The sequence below is a fragment of the Oncorhynchus mykiss genome, chromosome 11, assembly GCF_013265735.2.
Source record: "Oncorhynchus mykiss isolate Arlee chromosome 11, USDA_OmykA_1.1, whole genome shotgun sequence".
Classification (NCBI taxonomy): Eukaryota; Metazoa; Chordata; class Actinopteri; order Salmoniformes; family Salmonidae; genus Oncorhynchus; species Oncorhynchus mykiss.
This window is the reverse complement of record NC_048575.1, coordinates 36,266,309-36,288,566: the sequence shown is the minus strand read 5'-3', so window position 1 is coordinate 36,288,566 and position 22,258 is coordinate 36,266,309. Positions and strand designations below refer to the sequence as shown.

General features: G+C 42.7%; 1 protein-coding gene across 5 annotated transcripts; it reads left to right on the top strand.

Annotated features, from left to right (window-relative positions):
* Positions 1–206: 206 nt before the first annotated feature.
* On the top strand, positions 207–21,440 carry LOC110535635 (microtubule-associated protein futsch). 5 transcript variants are annotated; one of them, XM_036935367.1, is made up of 12 exons: positions 207–684; positions 1,403–6,290; positions 6,398–6,601; positions 10,419–10,577; positions 10,784–10,871; positions 10,967–11,027; positions 11,124–11,232; positions 11,518–11,649; positions 11,850–11,939; positions 15,424–15,567; positions 15,705–15,889; positions 18,740–19,060. In XM_036935367.1, the coding sequence occupies exons 1-12, from the start codon at positions 467–469 to the stop codon at positions 18,861–18,863; spliced, it is 6,402 nt and encodes a 2,133-aa protein (XP_036791262.1). In that variant the 5' UTR covers positions 207–466; the 3' UTR covers positions 18,864–19,060. The 5 variants fall into 5 exon arrangements, with proteins under 5 accessions (XP_036791262.1, XP_036791261.1, XP_036791264.1 ...); XM_036935366.1 differs by lacking the exon at positions 18,740–19,060 and adding an exon at positions 19,743–21,440 and having other exon boundaries at positions 208–684; positions 15,424–15,531; XM_036935369.1 differs by lacking the exon at positions 18,740–19,060 and adding an exon at positions 19,743–21,440 and having other exon boundaries at positions 210–852.
* The last annotated feature ends 818 nt before the right edge of the window (positions 21,441–22,258 follow it).

The window sequence follows — 22,258 nt, the reverse complement described above, 5'->3', positions numbered from 1 at the left end:
TGGGATCCGGAGAGGAGTGGTGTGAGTAGGAGAGTTATACCAGTACAGAGGGATAAGCAAACAAGTGATATGTTTCAGTAAGATTGGATTGTTTTGCATTTATAGCAATGGTTATCAAAAGTACTGCAGGGATGGAACGTAAGTCACAGAAAATTTAGGTTGTGGTGATCGCTGCAGAGGGGTATTTGGGTGTACGAGACTTGATGTCAGAAGAGTTACAGGGTGTGTTAAGTGGTGGTGCCCGTTATTGGCCTGAGGACAGACTAAATAGATTTAAATAGTGGAGTATGGTGGTGTTTTTTTTTTGTGAGTGTTGGGTTAGATGTTAGGGTATTTAAGGATGGAAGGAATTAAAAGGATAAAAGGTAAAAGGATCCTTTTTTTAAAGGATAAAAAAAAAAACAAAGCAAAGCATAAGGGTGTTATACTCCAGTCCAGTAGGTGGCGGTGATGCAACATATATTGGATGCCAACCGCCGTTAAACCAAATCGAAGAAGAACTATCGCTTATTATCTTATCAGTACAAACTTTAAGTGTGTGCATCATATGTGTCAAATTTTGGAACGCTCAACTCACCATAGCCCCGCCTCCTCAGTTCCGGCATTTTGGCTCCGGAAGTACCGTACTTTTTTTGGTTCACAGGAAAAGGAAAAAAAACTGCTGTTGGGAAACAAAACAGCAAAGTGAGTTTTAGTGACGAATGTGATCATTTGTAGTTTTACTATAGTAATACGTATCATAATAATTTACGAGATGTGATTTAGTTTTGCATCTTACTTTGCTTCTTGCGCATTTGTAGCTAGCCAACATGAGCTAGCTAACTCGCAACGACGCTATGCTGTCGTTTAACGGTAATTCCCAAGTGTCTTATCTTCTGCAAGCAAAGTGGTTTGCTTGCAATCGATTCCACAACAACTAGCGTGCTAATGTTATCCTGCATCGTGAATGGATGGGAGTTTGTTATTGGAGTAACTAGCTAGGTAGCTTTCTTGTTACATTGTTGCAGCTAGCTAACAACATAGCTAACTGTCTAACCAGTCAGTCAGTATTAAGCTGTTGCGCTCATTACAGCAGGCTAGTTCGTTTTCGTGCTGTTACTTAGGTAACTCGCAAATTATATTACTAGCTATTAGGCTACAGTAAAATAGTTGAACAATAACCATATATATCCCATGCTTCGAGTAAGTATTTAACGGTCATTTGCATGGTAGCTCTATCTCTGTCATTGGCTGGCTTACTCTGATAGTTAGCAATAACTTAATACTGACATACAGCTTACTTACCCCATTTAGTGGTTATTGTAGCCTCAATGGAATTGACTGTTATACATGTTCAATAATAACTATGATAACAAACACGTGCCTATTACCATTCATATGTTGCCTTCCTTTTTCTTTATAGAATGCCTGCCCCTAAAAGACACAAGTCTTTTCAGGATCCTCAAGCGAAGAGAAGAAAGGAGGATCAGAATGAAGTCGCCATGCCATCCAACAAAACGACACCAGCCTCTGCAACGTCAAGCAACCCCCAAAGAGAAGCACCTTTGCGGAGAAGGAATAAGAAAAAGCCCCCCGCAGAACTAAAAGAGGGAAATAAACCTGCAGGGTCCAGCCGCCATTCCTCCAAGACCAAATCAACTCAAAAGGCCAGGACTAGGACCAAGTTCAATCCACCTGTAAAGAACGCCAAGCTGCTGAAAGCCATAAGTGCCCCCTCAAAGAATCCCAACTCTAAAGGAACCCTAAAAAGACCAGCCAAGATCTTCAAAACTGCTTCCACAGAGTCCGATGAGGAGCTTATCAGAACTCATAAACCCCATTGCATCAGAAAATACTCTAATGGGGATCGAGGTAAGCGTAAAGGGTCACAGTCTAACCTGAATGAAGAAGTATTGCTCTCAGACCCTGTGCAGAGGGATCACAATTATGGTATACCCTCTGCGTCTTATGGTAGTCATTCTGAAGTTGAGGAAAATAAAAGGAAAAGAGTCAGAGAGTCCACCAGAGGCCCAGAGACCCAGAGAGATGTGAAGATGGAATCTCAAATGTCTTCAGAACCCTTACCTGAACAATCTGGACAGATGAAGCGGAGCAGTGAGACGCATGAGGTGCAGGATAATTCCATGACCACCCCAACAGATGAATTTAGTGAGATTGTCAACACCAAGCCTGACATAAAAATGTCTCCTCCAGCATCCCCTGAGAAAGCTTCAGACCCCATCCATAAGCAGATGAACCAGAATAATTCCATGACCACCCCAACAGATGAATTTAGTGAGAGTGTCAACACCAAGCCTGACATAAAAATGTCTCCTCCAGCATCCCCTGAGAAAGCTTCAGACCCCATCCATAAGCAGATGAACCAGAATAATTCCATGACCACCCCAACAGATGAATTTAGTGAGAGTGTCAACACCAAGCCTGACATAAAAATGTCTCCTCCAGCATCCCCTGAGAAAGCTTCAGACCCCATCCATAAGCAGATGAACCAGAATAATTCCATGACCACCCCAACAGATGAATTTAGTGAGAGTGTCAACACCAAGCCTGACATAAAAATGTCTCCTCCAGCATCCCCTGAGAAAGCTTCAGACCCCATCCATAAGCAGATGAACCAGAATAATTCAATGACCACCCCAACAGATGAATTTAGTGAGAGTGTCAACACCAAGCCTGACATAAAAATGTCTCCTCCAGCATCCCCTGAGAAAGCTTCAGACCCCATCCATAAGCAGGTGAACCAGAATAATTCCATGACCACCCCAACAGATGAATTTAGTGAGAGTGTCAACACCAAGCCTGACTTAAAAATGTCTCCTCCAGCATCCCCAGAGAAAGCTTCAGACCCCATCCATAAGCAGGTGAACCAGAATAATTCCATGACCACCCCAACAGATGAATTTAGTGAGAGTGTCAACACCAAGCCTGACTTAAAAATGTCTCCTCCAGCATCCCCTGAGAAAGCTTCAGACCCCATCCATAAGCAGGTGAACCAGAATAATTCCATGACCACCCCAACAGATGAATTTAGTGAGAGTGTCAACACCAAGCCTGACTTACAAATGTATCCTCCAGCTTCCCCTGAGAAAGCTTCAGACCCCATCCATAAGCAGGTGAACCAGAGTAGAGTGAAACATGAGGAGCAGAATGATTCCGTGACCATCCCTACATATCAAGTTAGTGAGAGTGTAGCAAGCAAGATGGATGCATATAAAAAGTCTGCAGACCCCATACCTGAACTACTAAAACAGAGCACTGAGACACAGGATATGCAGGAAAATTCCATGACCACCCATACAGATAAAGTTAATGAACATTTAGAGACTAAGGTCGGTGCAAAAATATTGTCTCCTCCAGCCATCGGCTTAGTAGCATATAGTAGCAGTAGTGATTCTGAATGTGAAAGTGAGGGAAATGACAGGACGGGAGTCACAGAGTCAATAGATGTGAAGATGAAAACTCAAGCATCTTCAGAGAAGGCTTCAGACCCTGTCCCTGAACAGGTGAAGGAGAGCAGTGAGACGAGGCAGATGCAGGAGGATCCCATGACCACCCCTACATATGAAGTTACCGAGGATTCCATGACCACCCCTACATATGAAGTTACCGAGGATTCCATGACCACCCCTACATATGAAGTTACCGAGGATTCCATGACCACCCCTAGTGAGAGTGTAGACACCAAGCTTGATGCAAATATAAAGCCTCCTCCATCTATAGAAGTATATTCAGAGGAGGCTTCAGACCCTGTCCCTGAACAGGTGAATCCTGAACAGGTGAATCAGATATACATTGAAATAGAGAAGGTGCAAGAAGATTCCATGACCACCCCAACAGATGAAGTACGTGAACTTTTAGATGGCACGCTTGATGCAGAAATAATGTCCCTTCTACCTTTAGAAGCATCCTCTGAGGAGACCCATACATTTGAAGTTAGTGAGAGTGTAGAGACCAAGTGTTCAGAACTTTCACCTGAACATGTGACACAGAGCACTGAGATGCAGGGAGATTCCACGCCAACCCATGCAGATCAAGTAAGTGAGAGTGTAGACGCCAAGCTTGATATCGAAGTAAATTCTGCTCCACCTGTAGAACTATCCTCTGAGGAGACTTCAGACATTGTCTCTGTCTCAGAACAGGTGCTGCAGAGCAGTGAGAGACAGGAAGTCCAGGAAGATTCCATGACCACCCCTACAGATGAACTTAGGGAAAGTTTAGGAACAAAGTTGGGTGCTAAAATAAAGTCTCCACCCTTAGAGGTGCTTTTCAGTGCTCTAAAGGAGTCCAGTCTTTGCAAACATCCCCTGTCTCATACGATGCGCTCAAATGTCAAAGAGTTTCTGGGAGTAGAGGATTCTTTAGAAATCACTAAAAAAGACTGTGACTTTGGTGTAACGGAGAGCATTGAGTGTACTTTAGACCTGGAGACTCCGATTATTGTCGAGGATATGGAGATCGGCCACTGTGTTGTGGAGGTGGTGGGAGAGAATGGAGATGAGGTGGATAGTGATCTGGAAATCATAGACAATTCTGAGAGGCCAGAGAAGACACTTGAGCTAACCAAAGGGTCTGAAGAAGAGTGCAGTGTGGATAAAAGTGAAGATGGTATTGAAAAGAAAGGCACAAGTTCCTCTAACCAAGACAGCACAAATAGTGGGAAGAAGGAAGCTACTAAAAAAACACAGGGTAGCTTGGAAAAACCCAAGAAACAGCAGATGAACCCTCAGGCCCGGACCAAAGCCCGACTAGCAGCGCTCGCTGAGCAAAAGGCAGCTGCCTCCAAAAAAGCGAGCAGGCAGCTCAACCTCCTGGCCCTATGTGAAGAAATAGCAGATGATATCGCCACTGACACAATGTTAATAAAGACGAAGGAGGAGGAGGAGCAGGTTGTAACAGTTAAGGCTGAACCCAGCAAGGAGCCAGAATGCACACCGCCTGTCACACAGGCTGAGACTGTTCCGATACCTCCTACTCCTGCCCGGCCCGAGGAACCGTCTCCAGCAGTAGAACCCTCCACTGAGGAGCCTGCTCCAGCCAAGCCCCCAGCTCCAGAGCCACCTCAGAGGCGTTTCTTCATCAGCCAAGTGACGGTACCCCTCAAAATCCACGAGAAGAAGAAGCTTACCAGGTTCCAGAGGCTGCGGCAGGTGGAACTGCAGCGGGAGAAGAATATGTCCTGGACCATGGTGAAGAAGCTCAAGTCCGATCAGAAGATGATTCCAGAGACTGAGACTAAACCTTCCCCTCCAGCAGCAGCACCTGTCCAATTGACCACCCCCCCACCCCCCTCATCCAGTCCAGCAGCACCCACAGTAGCTGCACTCTCCCCAACCAGTCAAGAAGTGACCCCAAAAGTTGAGCCCCCAAAAGTTGAGCCCCCAAAAGTTGAGCCCCCCAAAGTGACCCCCAGTAAGGGACCCACCCTGAGAAAGAGGACGCTTCCAGCAGAACCCCCGCCGATGCCCAACGGGCTGAAAGCTCAGAAGGCCAAGCCTGTGGTGGAGTATAAGCCTTACAAATCCAGGCCCAAGTACTCCTTTGATGACTTTGAATGTGATGACGAGCCGAAACCCACAGTGCAGAAGGCAGCAGTGAGACCTACAGCTACTACTATTCAGAGGGCAACAGTTAAACCTACAGCCGTTCAGAGGGCAGCAGTGAGACCGACACCTAGTACCATTCAGAGGGCAGCAGTGACACTTACCACCATTCAGAGGGCAGCAGTGACACTTACCACCATTCAGAGGGCAGCAGTGATACCTACCACCATTCAGAGGGAAGCAGGGAGACCTACACCTACCACCATTCAGAGGGCAGCAGGGAGACCTACACCTACCACCATTCAGAGGGAAGCAGGGAGACCTACACCTACCACCATTCAGAGGGCAGCAGGGAGACCTACACCTACCACCATTCAGAGGGAAGCAGGGAGACCTACACCTACCACCATTCAGAGGGAAGCAGGGAGACCTACACCTGCCACCATTCAGAGGGAAGCAGGGAGACCTACACCTACCACCATTCAGAGGGAAGCAGGGAGACCTACACCTACCACCATTCAGAGGGAAGCAGGGAGACCTACACCTACCACCATTCAGAGGGCAGCAGGGAGACCTACACCTACCACCATTCAGAGGGAAGCAGGGAGACCTACACCTGCCACCATTCAGAGGGAAGCAGGGAGACCTACACCTACCACCATTCAGAGGGAAGCAGGGAGACCTACACCTACCACCATTCAGAGGGAAGCAGGGAGATCTACACCAGTGTCCGAAAATGGCAAACATGAAGTTAGTTTCTTAAACATTGATCTAAAATTATAAAATGCAAGGATGAGTTTTGGGGTCAAAAATGGTATTGAAATTAATTCTTACCCTCTTAATTTCTCCTTCCACAGGACTCAAAACCTACCGTGCAGAAGCCAGAAAACAGGGGTCAGAAAACAGTAGGACCTACTGCCCTGAAAACAGTAGGACCTACCACGCCGAAAACAGGACATATCACACAGAAAACAGTAGGACCTACCGTGCAGAATACAGTACCAACTGTACAGAAGGCCGTAGAGATACCAACCCCTATGTCCAAAAATGGTAAACATGAGGTAAGTTTCTTAGTTGTGATAATACAAATGTATTATTTACATTTCTATAGCGCTTTTCATACATACAAGCAATATATCATGACGGGTCAACCAATAGAGGCCAAGTCTTTGAAAGCTGCATCCTTCAAAGATGGAGAGGAGGGATACTTTAATAGCTTGAGCGGAGAGAGCTGTTCAGAGGATGGTAGAGGATGGAGTCTGCTGATGATCTTGTATAGGGAAAAACTGGGTACCAGCCTGACTCTTATAACCACTTAGGTGATGCTCTGGGAACAATAAAGCTCATCACACACAGTTCAGTATAATAGCCAGTCGTCCTCATTACGAGTCTTCTGCCTGAGATGTATTACTAGATCTCCCATTCCTCTCACACTTCAGGCGACTCCTCAAATGATGTTCTAAGAAGATCAATAATTGGCAGCCACTCACTCTCACTCACTCATCCCCATAGCTCCGGCTGGCGCATAGGGCTGTAACAAAGGCACTCCATTTCTGTCTGTCTCTAGCCGCCTTCTCCACTGTGCCCCAGCTCTGCTGATGTTGTTGAAGCTCAGTCTCGATTGTTCTCCTCCATGTTGTGGCCTCCCCCTCTTACATCTGTCCTCTGGAGTCCAATGGACTGCTATTCTTGGGATAGAGTCTGTACTCTTTCTCATGTACTCCAGCGGTGTCTCTTGAGTACGGCAGCTATTGCTTCCTGCTTCGTTTATATAAGGAGGTTGGTGTTTGCTATTGTGTTTGGCCAGAAGATGTTCATGAAGTTGTGTGGAAGGTAGATTGTTTTTTCAGATCTGCTTCTGTCATTTTCCAGCAATCTGAACCATAAAGGAGAGTTGCCAGTACACAGCTCTGCAATATTTAGAGTTTTGTATTTGTGTTGTCCGGATTTCCAGACGTTATTGAACTTCATAAAGATTGCTTTATTGATTCTGGTGCAGATGTCTTTGCTGGCTCCCAAGGTAACTAAAACTGTAGCTTAACTCCAGGTCCTGTTCCTTGATTTTGACTGATTTTGCTGTGTTGATGGACATGACCTTTGTCTTGCTGCAGTTGATAACCAGGCTGACTTGCTGGCCAAACGGCTGGACAGTTTTCTCGTGTGTGTGTGTGATAAAAGGGCCAGGTCATCTGTGAAGTCAAGGTCTTTCTAGAGTAGAATACCAGGTCCATTAAATCAAATCAAATTTTATTTGTCACATACACATGGTTAGCAGTTAATGCGAGTGTAGCGAAATGCTTGTGCTTCTAGTTCCGACAATGCAGTAATAACCAACAAGTAATCTAGCTAACAATTCCAAAACTACTACCTTATAGACACAAGTGTAAGGGGATAATGAATATGTACATAAAGATATATGAATGAGTGATGGTACAGAGCGGCATAGGCAAGATACAGTAGATGGTATTGAGTACAGTATATACATATGAGATGAGTATGTAAACAAAGTGGCATAGTTAAAGTGGCTAGTGATACATGTATTACATAAAGAGGCAGTAGATGATATAGAGTACAGTTATATTCCTCTTGCCTGATCTTCTGTGGTTCGCCACATGACCCAATCTATTGTCAGGTTGAAGAGTACGGCTGACCTCACACAACCTTGACGAACTCCGCTTCACAACAAAGCTCATGTTGCTCGTTACCACAGAGGATGAGAAAGTTGCTGTAGAACTGTTTTATGATGTTTAACAACATGGGTGGGGATTCCATAAGTTCGTAAGATCTTCCATAGGCCTTCTGGAAGTCAATAAAATTGTTGAGTTTGTTGCCACTCACTACATTGCTCAATGATGTTTCTGAGGGCAAAGATCTGGCCTGTAGGGCTCCTTCCTCCCTCCCTTGTTTGTTCCTAAGCACTTTGTCTACAGCTGAAGACATCCGTTGTACGATCATTTTGCAAAAGGTCTCGCTGGGAAGAGATAAAGGTGCGTTGCCCCTCCAGTTGTTGCAATCGAATAGAGTGCCCTTTGGTACCCGTATGCTGACCCCCCCTGGGTCCAATCTGAAGGTATCTTTCCCTTCAACCAGATATCAGTGAAAAGTGAAAGGATGTTTGCAGCCACTACTGGATCGATTTTGAACAGCTCGGCATTGAGGTTATCAGGAACTGTAGCTTTCTCATTTAGTGACTTGATGATGGTGATTATTTCTTCTTTGGTTGGTGGGTTGGTGTTTATGTTTAGATCTTCTAGAGCAGCTTCAGGTGTTGTGTGGTAATTGGATCCACCTGGGGTTCTCTGTTGAGACCTCTGAAATGTTCTGTCCATTTTGCCTGCTGTTCATTTTCCGTCGTCAGGAGATTGCCTTGCTTGCCTTTTTGATTTGAGTATTTGACTTGAATTTTCTGCCACAGATTAGGTTAGTGATTTTCCTCGCTGGTTGCTTGCGGATGCTTTTTCAGGTAGGCCCTTTTGTTTCTTCTTACTGGCCTTTTGGCTTGTGTAGACTTTTCTGTACTGCTCCTCCAATTCTACTTTTAGCCTTTTGATTTGGAAACACTTCCCATGTTTCTGGGGTGATCCATTCCTCGCGTTGCCTTCTGTGTCCTATGGTTTTCCTGCTGCTTTCACTGTAAGCTCTAACCACTTTCCCCCCACTTCCTGTCTATTTTCCTCAGTCGCCGCCTCATCTTTTTCTTCTGTGTTTGATACTTGTTGCGAACTTGCATTATGAAGGTTTTCTTGACGTTTTGGTACCTCAGCATGCCAACGTCAAATCTTGTCCCTTTTTGTCAGTGGTCTTGAACGTTTCAGCTTTAGATCGATGTCGGCAGTCAGAAGATGGTGGCCGCTGGCCACATCTGCTCCCTTTCGCACCTTGATGTCCCTCAGTGAGCTTCTCAGCTTGCCGTTGGTTTCCTTTCCATTAGTTTTCTCTACACCTTTTTGTAGGATGATGGCGACACCTTCACAATGTTGTCCGTCCTCCCACCCAGAGTGTCGTACTGGTTCTCCAGTGCTGGTTCTCGTGGAACCAGAGCTAGTCCACCTGGCTTCACTCACTCCCAGGATCTGTAGCTTGTATCTCCTCACTTCGTTGGTAACCTGTGCCAGCTTTTCCGGAGTCCAACTTTATTTGAACATTCCATAAGCCAACGTGCAGTTTGTATTTGGTGTTCAGTGCTCCCATCTTCACTCAGCAGTTTTCCGTAGGCTTAAACTGATGGCAGTCATACAAGTCTGGGGGATCTTTTCATCCAGTTGTAGGACTGTCATTTGTTGCTGTTTCTGTACTTCAAAATGTTTTACGGGATGGGGTTGCTAGCCCCCATACCCAACCGTCCACTTCTGGTTTGAGGATTTTGGAATTGGCAGCCAGGTGAAACAAAAAAAAGCTGGTACTATGTCCAGATGCACTTTAGCTTGCTAGCCATGACAAAAAAAGTGTTAATCTGCTAATCTGTAGTTTAAAAACACCAGATATATATGCAAGAAATACTCTTATCAAAAACAAAAGAGCTGATTTTAAAAATCAACAATTTATAAACACCTAAAAAAATAACTATGTACACATTTGCAGTAGCTGTATGCTTAGGTTGCTATTAGGGCACATTGGCAACTATAGAACTATCCTACTTGAAATAACTTTCTTGGTTGTTATGCTACTTGAGGTAACTTTCTTGGTTGATATTTTACTTGTTTTTTATGCTATCAGACATTGAAAGCGACCATGCATTTTTTTGTGTGTCCCTGTTGGATTTGAACCCACGACCTGCTAGAGTGTAGCCCTAGCAACGCTCTTAAACACATCCTTATCATTTGTTAAATATTGTCTTGTGTGGTACTGTAACTGTCTTTATCTCCCCTCCTTCCACAGGACTGCAAACTTACTGTACAGAATGCAGTAGTACCTACCGTACGCAAGGCAGACATGCCTAGACCCAGTGTACAGAAGGCAGCGGTGGTACCTATATCTTCCCCCAAAACGGAGCAGAAAGCAGAAGCACCACCTACGGCCAAAACTGGCGAAGATGAGGTAACATCCTTGGAACTGTTATTTCTTTATTAGCATGTAAGAATGGTAGGTTTGTTTTAGAAATTATATTAAAATCCCATTCAATAACTGTACAGGGCACTTCAGTGACGCATTAGAAGCCGTGTGGATCATCATCCAGCCATTTTTATGGTAAAAATTAATTGGTCGCCAAAATGTATCCCCCTTAACCTCTTGTCTTTCCACAGGATTCCATAGCACCAGTGTCCTCCCCTCCCTCTGAAGAGCCCCCAAGAGATTCTGTTGACAAAGAGCAGTGTGAAGAAAAGCCTGCTGGTATTCTCATGTTTGATAACATCCAAATGACCGTTTGAACAGTGTTATCATACATTGTGTAACATGCTTCTTATAGAATGTCTCTTACTTATCAGTTACTGAGATTAAACCCGCATCCCCAGAGGACAAGACAACAACAGAGAATGCCGTTGACTCGTAAGAATTTACACTCAAATTACAATGACCAAATAGTTTTCTGCACAAAAACAATTTTCCGGAGCAATCCGAACAATGTCTGTGTTTCCATGGCAGTGGGGTGGTTCAATCAGCAGGTAATAGCAGTCCCCTCTCTGACGAATGTCTGCAGAAAGAAATCAAGAAACTAAAGGAGACCGACAAAGACGGAAATCAAGCCATTATTGTGAGTGTTTCAGTCCTTCGCCGAATAGTGCCCACTGTATTACTGTACTTTGAGTTCTCTTTTGTAACACAGTGGTGTTATTCAAAGACTATGCATGTTCCTAGCTTGGTCCCAGATCTGTTTGTGCTCTTACTTGCTGTCATTGTCAGGCCAAAGGTTTGGCATGACAAGGAGTTGGCATGATTGCACAGACTGGCACTCAGGCTAGTAAGTTCCTACATTTAGATATAATCTATTTTAACGTAAGTCAGAACTGACCTAGAGTCTGTGCGTGTCACTTCCTAGGATGCAGGGCAGAAGCACTTTGGCCCAGTAACCTGCAGTGTGTGTGGGATGCTGTATTCCGCTGCCAACCCAGAGGATGAATCCCAGCATTTGCTCTTCCACAACCAGTTCACCAGTGCTGTCAGATATGTGGTGAGAATGAGCTGTATCCCACAGCATGAATGCGTCCCATAGGACTCTGGTCAAAAGTAACGCACTACTGTATATAGGAAATGGGGAGCCGTTTGGGACGCAGACTATGTGTGCCAACTCGTCCCCTCTGACTCAAACATCTCTCACAGGCACACACATCTCTCAACCTATAAACCACTGATTTGTCATACCGTCCACAGGGGTGGAAGAAGGAGAGGATTTTGGGGGAGTACCCCGATGGCAAGATCATTCTTGTCCTTCCAGATGACCCCAAATATGCACTGAAGAAGGTATGTGTGCTTCAGGCTCCAAATGTACATATTATCACATATGGTAAAAACATTGACTGTAATACGATATAAAAAAAAGGGCATTATTAATCTAAACTACTGTACTTTAAATCCCCCTGATACACACTACTACATGTGTCTAGACTTTGTAAACCCCTGATATACAGTGGGGTCCATAATTATTGTCACCCTTGATAACGATAAGCAAAAAATACTATAAAATAAATAATACAAATAGGAAATTGCAGGAAATTGGACAATTACATTATTTTACATTAATACAATTGCACAGAGAAAGAAAGAGGTTTTGTTTAACAAGTAATAAAAACAAACACTTTACAAAATAAAATGCATCATTATTCCCATACCATTATCAGAGAATCAGGAAAATGATGATACCCTCTCCCTATTGTCTAGTTAGCTTATTCAAGTATTTTTTTCAAAATACAACACTGCCCCTCTAAAAAAAAAACTATTTATCTGACTCACTTTTCAAAGAAATGCACCCATTTTGTGCCCTTGTAGGAAGCAATCACTCCCCCATTGCTGACTGCAAATAGTTTATAACTGGGCTAATAACTAACTAGCAAAGGATATGAACAAATGTACTGTAGCGACGTGTGCACATTTGTACATGTAGCTCTCGCTTTGATCTCAAAACAAGTGCATCTACTCACGACCGCTCATGCTGTAAACACAGTCCAGTTCAAAGTGAATGGCAAAGGTATATTTGCATAAAGGCCTACTGTAGCTCTAATTGGTTATGGCGCACATAGTCTGTGTAGGGTACGGGCCTGAGTCTGGCCTGTCAATGCAATAGAATCCTTCTCGGATGCGTTCTGCCCACAACAAAATCTATTGCATGGTTTTTGTTTTGGGATGTTGCATTGAAAGTGGCTAATATTCCGTTGATTCGATCACAATTCCCACAGTGAAGGGAAACGTTGATACTGTTAACTAACAGGGAAAACTCTAGAAAATTGAAGTTCAATCTTGTGCTGCTTTGCGTGGGCTGATATTTCTTCTGCAAGGCAGTCCCAGGGGAGCTTAAAGGGAACATTGATTGGCACCCCTGTTTTTCAGTACTCTAGCACCCTCCCCTTGCGAGGATAACGACAAAGCCTTTTTCTAAAATGTTTTTTGAGATTGGGAACAACTTGTGGATCTTAGACCATTCCTCCATATAGAATCTTTCCAGATCCTTGATATCCTTTGTCTGTGCTTATGGACTGCCCTCTTCAATTCAAACCACAGGTTTTCAATGGGGTTCAAGTCCGTAGACTGAGATGGCCATTGCAAAATGTAGATTTTTGTGGTAAGTTAACTGTTTCTTTGTGGATTTTGATCAGTGCTTATTGTCTTACTGGAAAATCCACTTGCGGCCAAGATTCCTCCTCCTGGCAGAGGCAACCAGGTTTTTGGCTAAAATTACCTGGTACTAGGTAAAGTTCATGATGCCGTTGACCTTAACCTTTTGGAACCACCCCCCCGGATCCGGGATAATTGTCATCAACTACGCTAAATAGCATAGTGCAACGGTCAAATAATCTTGCTAGAAAATATTCATATTCATGAAATCACAAGTGAAATATAACGAAACACAGCTTAGCCTTTTGTTAATCACCCTGTTGTCTCAGATTTTGAAATTATGCTTTACAGCGAAAACAATACAAGTGTTTGTAAGTTTTTATCGATATACTAGCGAAACAATATGTACACCTAGCGGCAGGTAACTTGGTCCCGAAAATCAGAAAAGCAATCAAATTAATCGTTTACCTTTTGAGCTTCGGATGTTTTCACTCACGAGACTCCCAGTTAGACAGCAAATGTTCCATAAAGATATTTTTTTTTATATCCAAATACCTCCGTTAGTTTGATGCGTTATGCCTAGGAATCCACCGAAAATAGCGGTCCCGACAACGCAGACAAGAATTCCAAATTATATCCATAATATCGACAGAAACATGGCAAACGTTTTTTATAATCAATCCTCAAGGTGTTTTTCAAATATCTATTCGATAATATATCAACCGGGACAGTTGGCTTTTCACTAGGACTGGGAGGAAAAATGGCTACCTCTCTATTTAGCGCAAAAATCACAGAGCCAACAACTGACCACTTACGCAATGCAATTACGCTCATTCTTCAAAATAAAGGCCTGAAACTAAAGGCTGTAGACACCTTAGGGAAGCCACAGAAAAAGGAATCTGGTTGATATCCCTTTCAATGGGCAATAGGGATGCATAGAAAGACGGGTCACTTCCTGATTGGATTTTTCTCCGGATTTCGCCTGCAATATCAGTTCTGTTATACTCACAGACAATATTTTTACAGTTTTGGAAACTTTAGAGTTTTCTATCCTAAGCTGTCAATTATATGCATATTCTGGCATCTGGTCCTGAGAAATAGGCAGTTTACTTTGGGAACGTTATTTTTCCAAAAATAAAAATAGTGCCCCCTAGCTTCAACGGCCCCAGGACCAGTGGAAGCAAAATAGCCCCATAACATCAAAGATCCACCACCATATTTTACTGTAGATATTAGGTACTTTTCTGCATATGCTTTCAACGCCAAACCCACCACTGGTGTGCGTGGCCAAAGAGCCTTATTTTCATAGCACCGGTTCCGATCCAAGTGCCAATGCCGTTTATCTATCAGGGGGTGCCGCAGCACCCTCGGCACCCCTACTATCCACGGCTTTGAACACTTTGTAACTGTGGATCCAACATACCGATTATGAAACGTTGATACTGTAAATTACGAGTTTTCAAATATCGAAATGTGAAGTGCACATTTTAACTCATGGGTGGGTGGTTCGCTTGTATGACCAATAAAGCGGTATCTATTATTATAATCCTCAACACCTCATCTTTCAGAACACAGACCAATCTTGATTTACAGGATTTCCCTCACTTAGACAACACATCTTGGCATCTTGTCATGCACAGTGCTCAAGTTTAACTTCTGTCAGTCAAAACCCAGCGTTGTGAAGCGGAGAACCTGAGCTCTGACGCCATGTATAGCATGTTACTTTATATCCACAAAATCTGCCATTTTCAACCCGTATATGGGATGACGGGTGCTGTGAGTGTAATGGGTTAAACAAAATGTATTTCTCTGAGCAGTTGTAGTAATGTAAAATAATATTGTCTTATTATTATTATTATTATTATTAGATCTTTTTTTAGCCTACAATATGTGTTTGTATTGCTTATTTTATACAATATACAGTATTTTATTTTATACAGAATTTTTTTGCTCATATTTATCAAGGGTGCCAATAACCTCTGTACATCACTACAGTTTAATTGTCCTGTAGTCCAGGGTCATATTCACTAGCCATCAAACAGAATGAAAACTGACCGTAACAGTGAGGGATAAGAAACACTGGTTATCTGTTGCAAAAGGTATTGCTACGGTGTGCACTAATGAATACGACCCTGCAAAGAAGTCTTACACAGCCTGTTTATTGGTGGTTTGTCAGGTTGAGGAGATTAGAGAGATGGTGGACAATGACCTGGGCTTCCAGCAGGTTGAGACCAAGTGTCCCTCCCAGACTAAAACCTTCCTGTTTATCTCCAATGACAAGAAGGTAGCTGGTTGCCTTATCGCTGAGCACATTCAGGAGGTGAGAAAGACTGTGTGGGTTAAGGCTGGGAATGTGTGTGTTTGTTGGGAGGGTGAATGTGTGTGTTTGTTGGGAGGGTGGTTGAGATGCAAAGTCAAGAGACTTTATTGTGACGATGATTGTATGTGCGTGTGCAGGGCTACAGGGTCATTGAGGAAGCGGTGCCCGAGGGCTCAGAGGGAGAGAAGGTGATGTTTGAGCGTCAGAGAGCCTGGTGCTGTTCCACCAACCCAGAGCCAGCCCTATGTGGCATCAGTCGCATCTGGGTCTTCAGCATGATGAGACGGAGGGGCATGGCCTCACGCATGATCGAGTGTCTCAGGTCAGTCCGTCAGTCTTACTTGGGCATGAATCGAAGGGGGTAGAAAAATCAACATAATTTGCTCCGTGGGGAGGGGGTAAAGTCCGCATGCTTCCGAAACAGTTCGGAAGAGTGTTTGCGTATTTTGTGGCATTTTGTTTGTTTCTTTTGCTGTTCGTGCACAAAAAAATTCTCAAGGCAAAGCCGAAGTCGGCCTTTGTTGGTGATTGGTCAAGACTAGGTGTTCTTCAATAGTCTTTGTCATTCAACAAGAGACGACTCATTTTCATGAACAATTTGTCATGGAGAATACTGCACCAATCATCTTAGTTAGTCACGCAATTTGACATATAAGAGCTCCTCTGCAAAAATGTCAAAATGAATGACAGATTTCTTGAGCTAATTCTGACTATTTTGAAGAAGTGAATAATGGCTGCGGCGTCCCAAAATGGACAAACAGTACTATTGCCACTTTTGTTCCACATTTTTCAAGCAAAGTTATTTTAAAGGAGTAAATTCAGCTAGGTGCCAGCCTGACGGAAGCATGCTGACGCCTTAATGCCCCCCGATTCAGTCACATACACTGAGTGTACAAAACATAGGAACACATTCCTCATATTGAGTTGCACTCCCTTTTGCCCTCAGAACAGCTTCAATTCGTCAGGTCATGGACTACAAGGTTCCATAGGGATGCTGGCCCATGTTGACTCCAATGCTTCCCGCAGTTGTGCCAAGTTGGCTGGATGTCCTTTGGGTGGTGGACCATTTGGGAAAATGTTGTGTGAAAAACCCAGCAGCGTTGGAGATCTTGTAACAAACCGGTGCACCTGGCACTTACTAGCAAGCCCCGTTCAAAGGCACACACAGTGCATTCGGAAAGTATTCAGACCCCTCGACTTTTTCCACATTTTGATATATTACAGACTTATTCTAAAATGTATTACATTCATTTTTTCCCTCATCAATCTACACACAATGCCACATCATGACAAAGCAAAAATAGATTTTTAGAAATGTTTGCTAATTTATATATATTTTTTTAAAGATACCTTAATTTACATAAGTATTCAGACCCTTTGCGATGAGCCTCGACATTTAGCTCAGGTGCATCCTGTTTTCATTTATCATCCTTGAGATGTTTCTACAACTTGATTTGGAGTCTACCTGTGGTGAATTCAATTGATAGGACATGATTTGGAAAGGCACACACCTGTCTATAGAAGGTCCCACAGTTGACAGTGCATGTCTGAGCAAAAACCAAGCCATGAGGTCGAAGGAATTGTCTGTGGTCCCCCGAGGCAGGATTGTGTCGAGGCACAGATCTGGGGAAGGGTACCAAAAAATGTCTGCAGCATTGAAGATCCCCAAGAACACAGTGGCCTCCATCATTCTTAAATGGATGCACCAAGTCTCTTCCTAGAGCAATTGGGGGAGAAGGGCCTTGGTCAGAGAGGTGACCAACTCTGAAAGAGCTCCAGAGTTCCTCTGTGGAGATGGGAGAACCTTCCAGAAGGACAACCATCTCTGCAGCACTCCACCAATCAGGCCTTTATGGTGGAGTGGTCAGACGGAAGCCACTCCTCAGTAAAATTGCCAATGAAAACCTACTCCAGAGCGCTCAGGACCTCAGACTGGGGCGAAGGTTCACCTTCCAAAAGGACAATCCCCTAAGCACACAGCCAAGACAACGCAGGAGTGGATTTGGGACAAGTCTCTGAATTTCCATGAGTGGCCCAGCCAGAGCCCGGACCTAAACCCGATCAAACATCTCTGGAGAGACCTAAGAATAGCTGTACAGTGATGCTCCCCATCCAACCTGACAGGGCTTGAGAGGATATGCAGAGATGAATGGGAGAAACTCTCCAAATACAGGTGTGCCAAGCTTGTAGCGTCATACACAAGAAGACTTGAGGCTGTAATCACTGCCAAAAAAGATTTAAAGGGTCTGAATACTTGTGTAAATATATTTCAGTTTATTTTTAATACATTTGCAAAAATGTCTAAAAACCTGTTTTTGCTTTGTCACTATGGGGTATTGTGTGTCGATTGATGAGAAGAAAAAACAACTGAATCAATTTTAGAATAAGGCTGTAATGTAACAAAATGTGGAAAAAGCCAAGGGGTCTGAATACTTTCCGAAAGCACTGTACAACTTTTGTCTTACCCATTCACCCTCTGAATGGCTCACATACACAATCCATGTCTCAAGGCTTAAAAATCGTTATTTAACCTGCTTCCTCCCCTTCATCTACACGTATTGAAGTGGCTTTAACAAGTGACATCAATAAGGGATCAAAGCTTTCACCTGGTCAGTCTGTCATGGAAAGAGCAGATGTCCTTAATGTTTTGTACACTCAGTGTATATACTGCTACCCACCAGAGACTGGTCCAATCCCCATGTTCACCCTTTCTACTGTACTCCCACTTGCATCTCCCCTTCTGTTTCCAACTGTTTAAAATCTCAGATATGTGTGGTATGTATGTATGTATGTATGTACTATCTACATATATATATATATATATCTATCAGTGCCTTCAGAAAGTATTCATACCCCTTGACTTATTCCACATTTTCCTGTTAGACAGATTTTCTTTCTTTCACACAATACCCCCATAATGACAAGGTGAAAACAAAATATCTCATTAACATAAGTATTCACACCCCTGAGTCAATACAAATTAGAATCAGCTTGAGTTGTGAGTTTTGGGTATGTCTCTAAGAGCTTTGCATACCTGGGTTGTACCTGGGTTGTACAATATTTGCACATTCTTTTAAAAATGCTTTAACCTCTGTCAAATTGTTTTAGGTTATTGTCCTGCAGACTGAACAAGGTTTTTGCCTTTGCTTAGCTCTATTCTGTTTATTTTCAGCTTAACAAACTCCCTAGTCCTTGCCGACAACAAGCATACCCATAACATGATGAAGCCACCACTGTGCCTGGAAAAATATGTAGGGTGGTACTCAGCGATGTTGTTGGATTTGCCCCAAACATAACGCTTTGTATTCAGGACAGTTAACTTCTTTGCCACATTTTTGAATTTTTACTTATGTGCCTTAATGCAAACAAGATGCATGTTTTTGGAATATTTTTTATTCTGTACATGCTTCCTTTTCACTCTGTCATTTCGGTTAGTATTGTGGAGTAACTACAGCAATGTTGATCTATCTTCAGTTTTCTCCTATCACAGCCATTAAACTCTGTAACTGTTTTAAAGTCACCATTGGTCTCATGGTGAAATCCCTGAGCGGTTTTCTTCTCCGGCAACTGAGTTAGGAAGGACGCTTGTATCTTTGTAGTGACTGGGTGTATTGATACACTATCCAGTGTAAGTAATAACTTCACCATGCTCAAAGGGATATTCAGTGTCAGCTTTTATTTTTACCCATCTACCAATAGGCTCTCTTCTTTGCGAGACATTGGAAAACCTCCTTGGTCTTTTGGTTTAATCAGTTTTTAAAATTCACTGCTCGACTGAGGGACCTTACAGATAATTGCATGTGTGGGGTACAGAGATAAGGTAGTCATTTGAAAAATTGTGTTGAACGCTATTATTGCACTCAGTGAGTCCATGCAACTTATGTGACTTGTTAAGCAAATGTTTTCTCCCAACTGATTTAGGCTTGCCATAACAAAGGGGTTGAATACTTATTGACTCGAGACATTACAGCTTTACACTTTTTAGTAATTAAAAAAAAATATTAAAAACATATAATTCCACTTTGACATTATGGAGTATTGTGTATAGGCCAGTGACGCAATTTGAAATGAATCCATTTAAAATGTAGGCTGTAACACAATTTTGTTTTGAGAAAGTCAAGGGGTGTATATATAATTGAAATATGTCGTTTTCTTCTCTCATTGGCCTCCCACAGGAACAACTTCATCTACGGCTCCTACTTGAGCAAGGAGGAGATCGCTTTCTCCGACCCCACGCCCGACGGGAAGCTCTTTGCTACACACTACTGTGGCACCTCGCAGTTCCTGGTTTATAACTTTGTCAGTGGAACTCGTTCAGACCAACCAAGTCCTAATTTGGTGTAACCAATCGCATCAAGGTGGATTTTTGTTGAGGCCCAGCGACTCCTCACCAACCAATCTTGTCGTGGACATCCTGTCACAAGCACATTGTGGCTCTTTTAGACTGAACGTTTAGACTCATCAAAGACTACTCTACTGACTCTTCTGAGGGGAAATCTTGGTTTTTAATCTCAGGTTGAAAACAACAAGGTGTTGTTTAAAAGATTTAAAATCTCCCTTTAATCCCTGCATAGTATTTTGAGACAAATAATATTTTTATTTATGTTTTTTAAATAAGAAACAAGTTTTTATTGGCAGTATTAAAGAGAAAACATGCATTAAGCTTGACATCAATAGAAAACAGAGCATTTCACAATTCATAGTTTTTGAAGATCCACTTAATTTTACTCAAACGGTTCTAAAACAATGTTGTCCTGTTCTAATAATGCTTTTCATTCATGTTGAGCATCTTAAAAACTGTTAGAAGTTGCTAATATTAAGATGAGTTGTCATGTGTACACAAGGGGTTGTTCTTACACACTTCCATGTTCATCATCACTTTACTTTTAATGAAGGGATGCGTTGGCCACCTGACGTTCCATTATGTGATACAGAGTACATTATTGTTAAGGTCACTCTCACAGAATTTATCAAAATGTGGTGGTTTGATTCTGTTGAGTGAAGTTTTCACTCACCAATTTCTTCACTTCATGATTGTTCTCAGTCTTGTTGCCATGTGTCCTAATCATGTCCATTATTAAAATGGAGAGTCCTATTTGGGATAGTTATACTCCTTAGGCAGTAAGTTGCATGGACTAACAGGAAGAAAAACTGAGGTAATAATGGTTGGATTTCTGTATGGGGCATTTTTCTGTAGTGCTTCTAGTCAAGGCTCTTTACCCAAGTTGCCTCAGAAATATATCTAACTGCAGAAATGTTAAATGTGAGCTGTGATATAAGTGAATTGGTAAAGGCAGTGAAGTGAGCATTCGCTCGTTTCTGCCTGTGTATGTTTGTGCCTGCCATGAATCATAAAACTCAACCTGACTGTTAGATTTCACTGACAGACTGATCGTACTGTAGACTCCCTCAAATATTCTCATCCAAACTGCCCTTATTTGAAGGCCCCCCCCCTGAAATCACAATTTTTAATAATTGACCATTTCTTCTATTGGCAGGAAGTTTTATTCACATTTAGGACCTCATTGATAAGACATTAAGAGTTAAAAGTAAATCACGTAATATGATTCATATAAATGTCATTGAAAGGGTTTAAAAGCTCAGGGTTATTTGTTTTTTGAGGGAGTTGAAAACACCATCCATGTCAAAGGTGATTATCACAGCAAACCAAGGGACAGTTGCTCAGCCATCAAAAAGGGTTGTGAGTCATACATTTTCTGGTATCAATGATTTATTCATCACATTGCCCTTCATTTTGAAACATTTTCTTTTAGAAATATTGTGGGTCATGTAAGAAAACACATTTGATTTATAAAGAGCTGTCATGTAAATAGTTATTTAAAAATAAACTATCCTGCCCTGCTTTGGTTGAATTGATGTGTTTTGAGCATGAATGTAGCATTCATAATGTGATAACCTTCACAAGTTAAGCTTCATGGTTACATATCACGACTTTGAATAGGTTGGGTGATGAAGGCTTATTCTACCACCTAGTGGACATAGTACATTCCAACATATTTTCTTTGGACCAGTGGTGGCCAGTACAGACAAAGCCCAATGTTACCATGAAGTTGATGCATTGTTTGGCATCTTATCATTCATAGTGCCTCTATTTGACAGACGGGTTTCTATCCGTCTTGCTGTTGAATGTTCTAATTAGAGCCACAGTCATTACCGCCACAGCATGAATGGGTGGGTGTTCTATTACTGTCAATCGCATGTATTATAGTCAGTCACACATTTCCCTGTGAGTTTCATAAGTCTCTGAGACTGGCTGATGCTGGTACAGAAAATAATCGATGCTATGACACCAGTCATAGCAAATCAATGGATCTGACCTGGCCACCGTCTCAACTGAAAGGGATTTTGTCTGTCTTAAATCTGGCCACCATGCTCTCATTCTGTGTCTTTGTAGATGGATTGATGTAAACACTCTCTCCTGTTAGTGCATTCCTCGCCTCTCCTGTCACAACACCGGGCCTGCTCCATGGTTACTTCAGAGAAACAAAAGAACCTTAGAACAACATGGATACTTCCTCATACGGAGGGCGTGAGAAAACACTGAGCTACGTTGATCCTCAGAGCTGCTCTGATACTGATCAGGAAAAATGCTGGAAACGAATGGACATTTATGAAAAAAAGATCTAACAGGCCAGCAGTAAATCTGAAAAGATAAAAACCAGGAGGTCAG

Bases quoted from the DNA above. Each gene is read 5' to 3' on its own strand.
- LOC110535635 (XM_036935365.1), top strand. From the start codon at position 467: ATGCCAACCGCCGTTAAACCAAATCGAAGAAGAACTATCGCTTATTAT. The intron at 15,568-15,704 runs GTGAGAAAGACT...GTGCGTGTGCAG, and splicing joins TCGCTGAGCACATTCAGGAG to GGCTACAGGGTCATTGAGGA. The intron at 15,890-19,742 runs GTCAGTCCGTCA...GGCCTCCCACAG, and splicing joins CGCATGATCGAGTGTCTCAG to GAACAACTTCATCTACGGCT.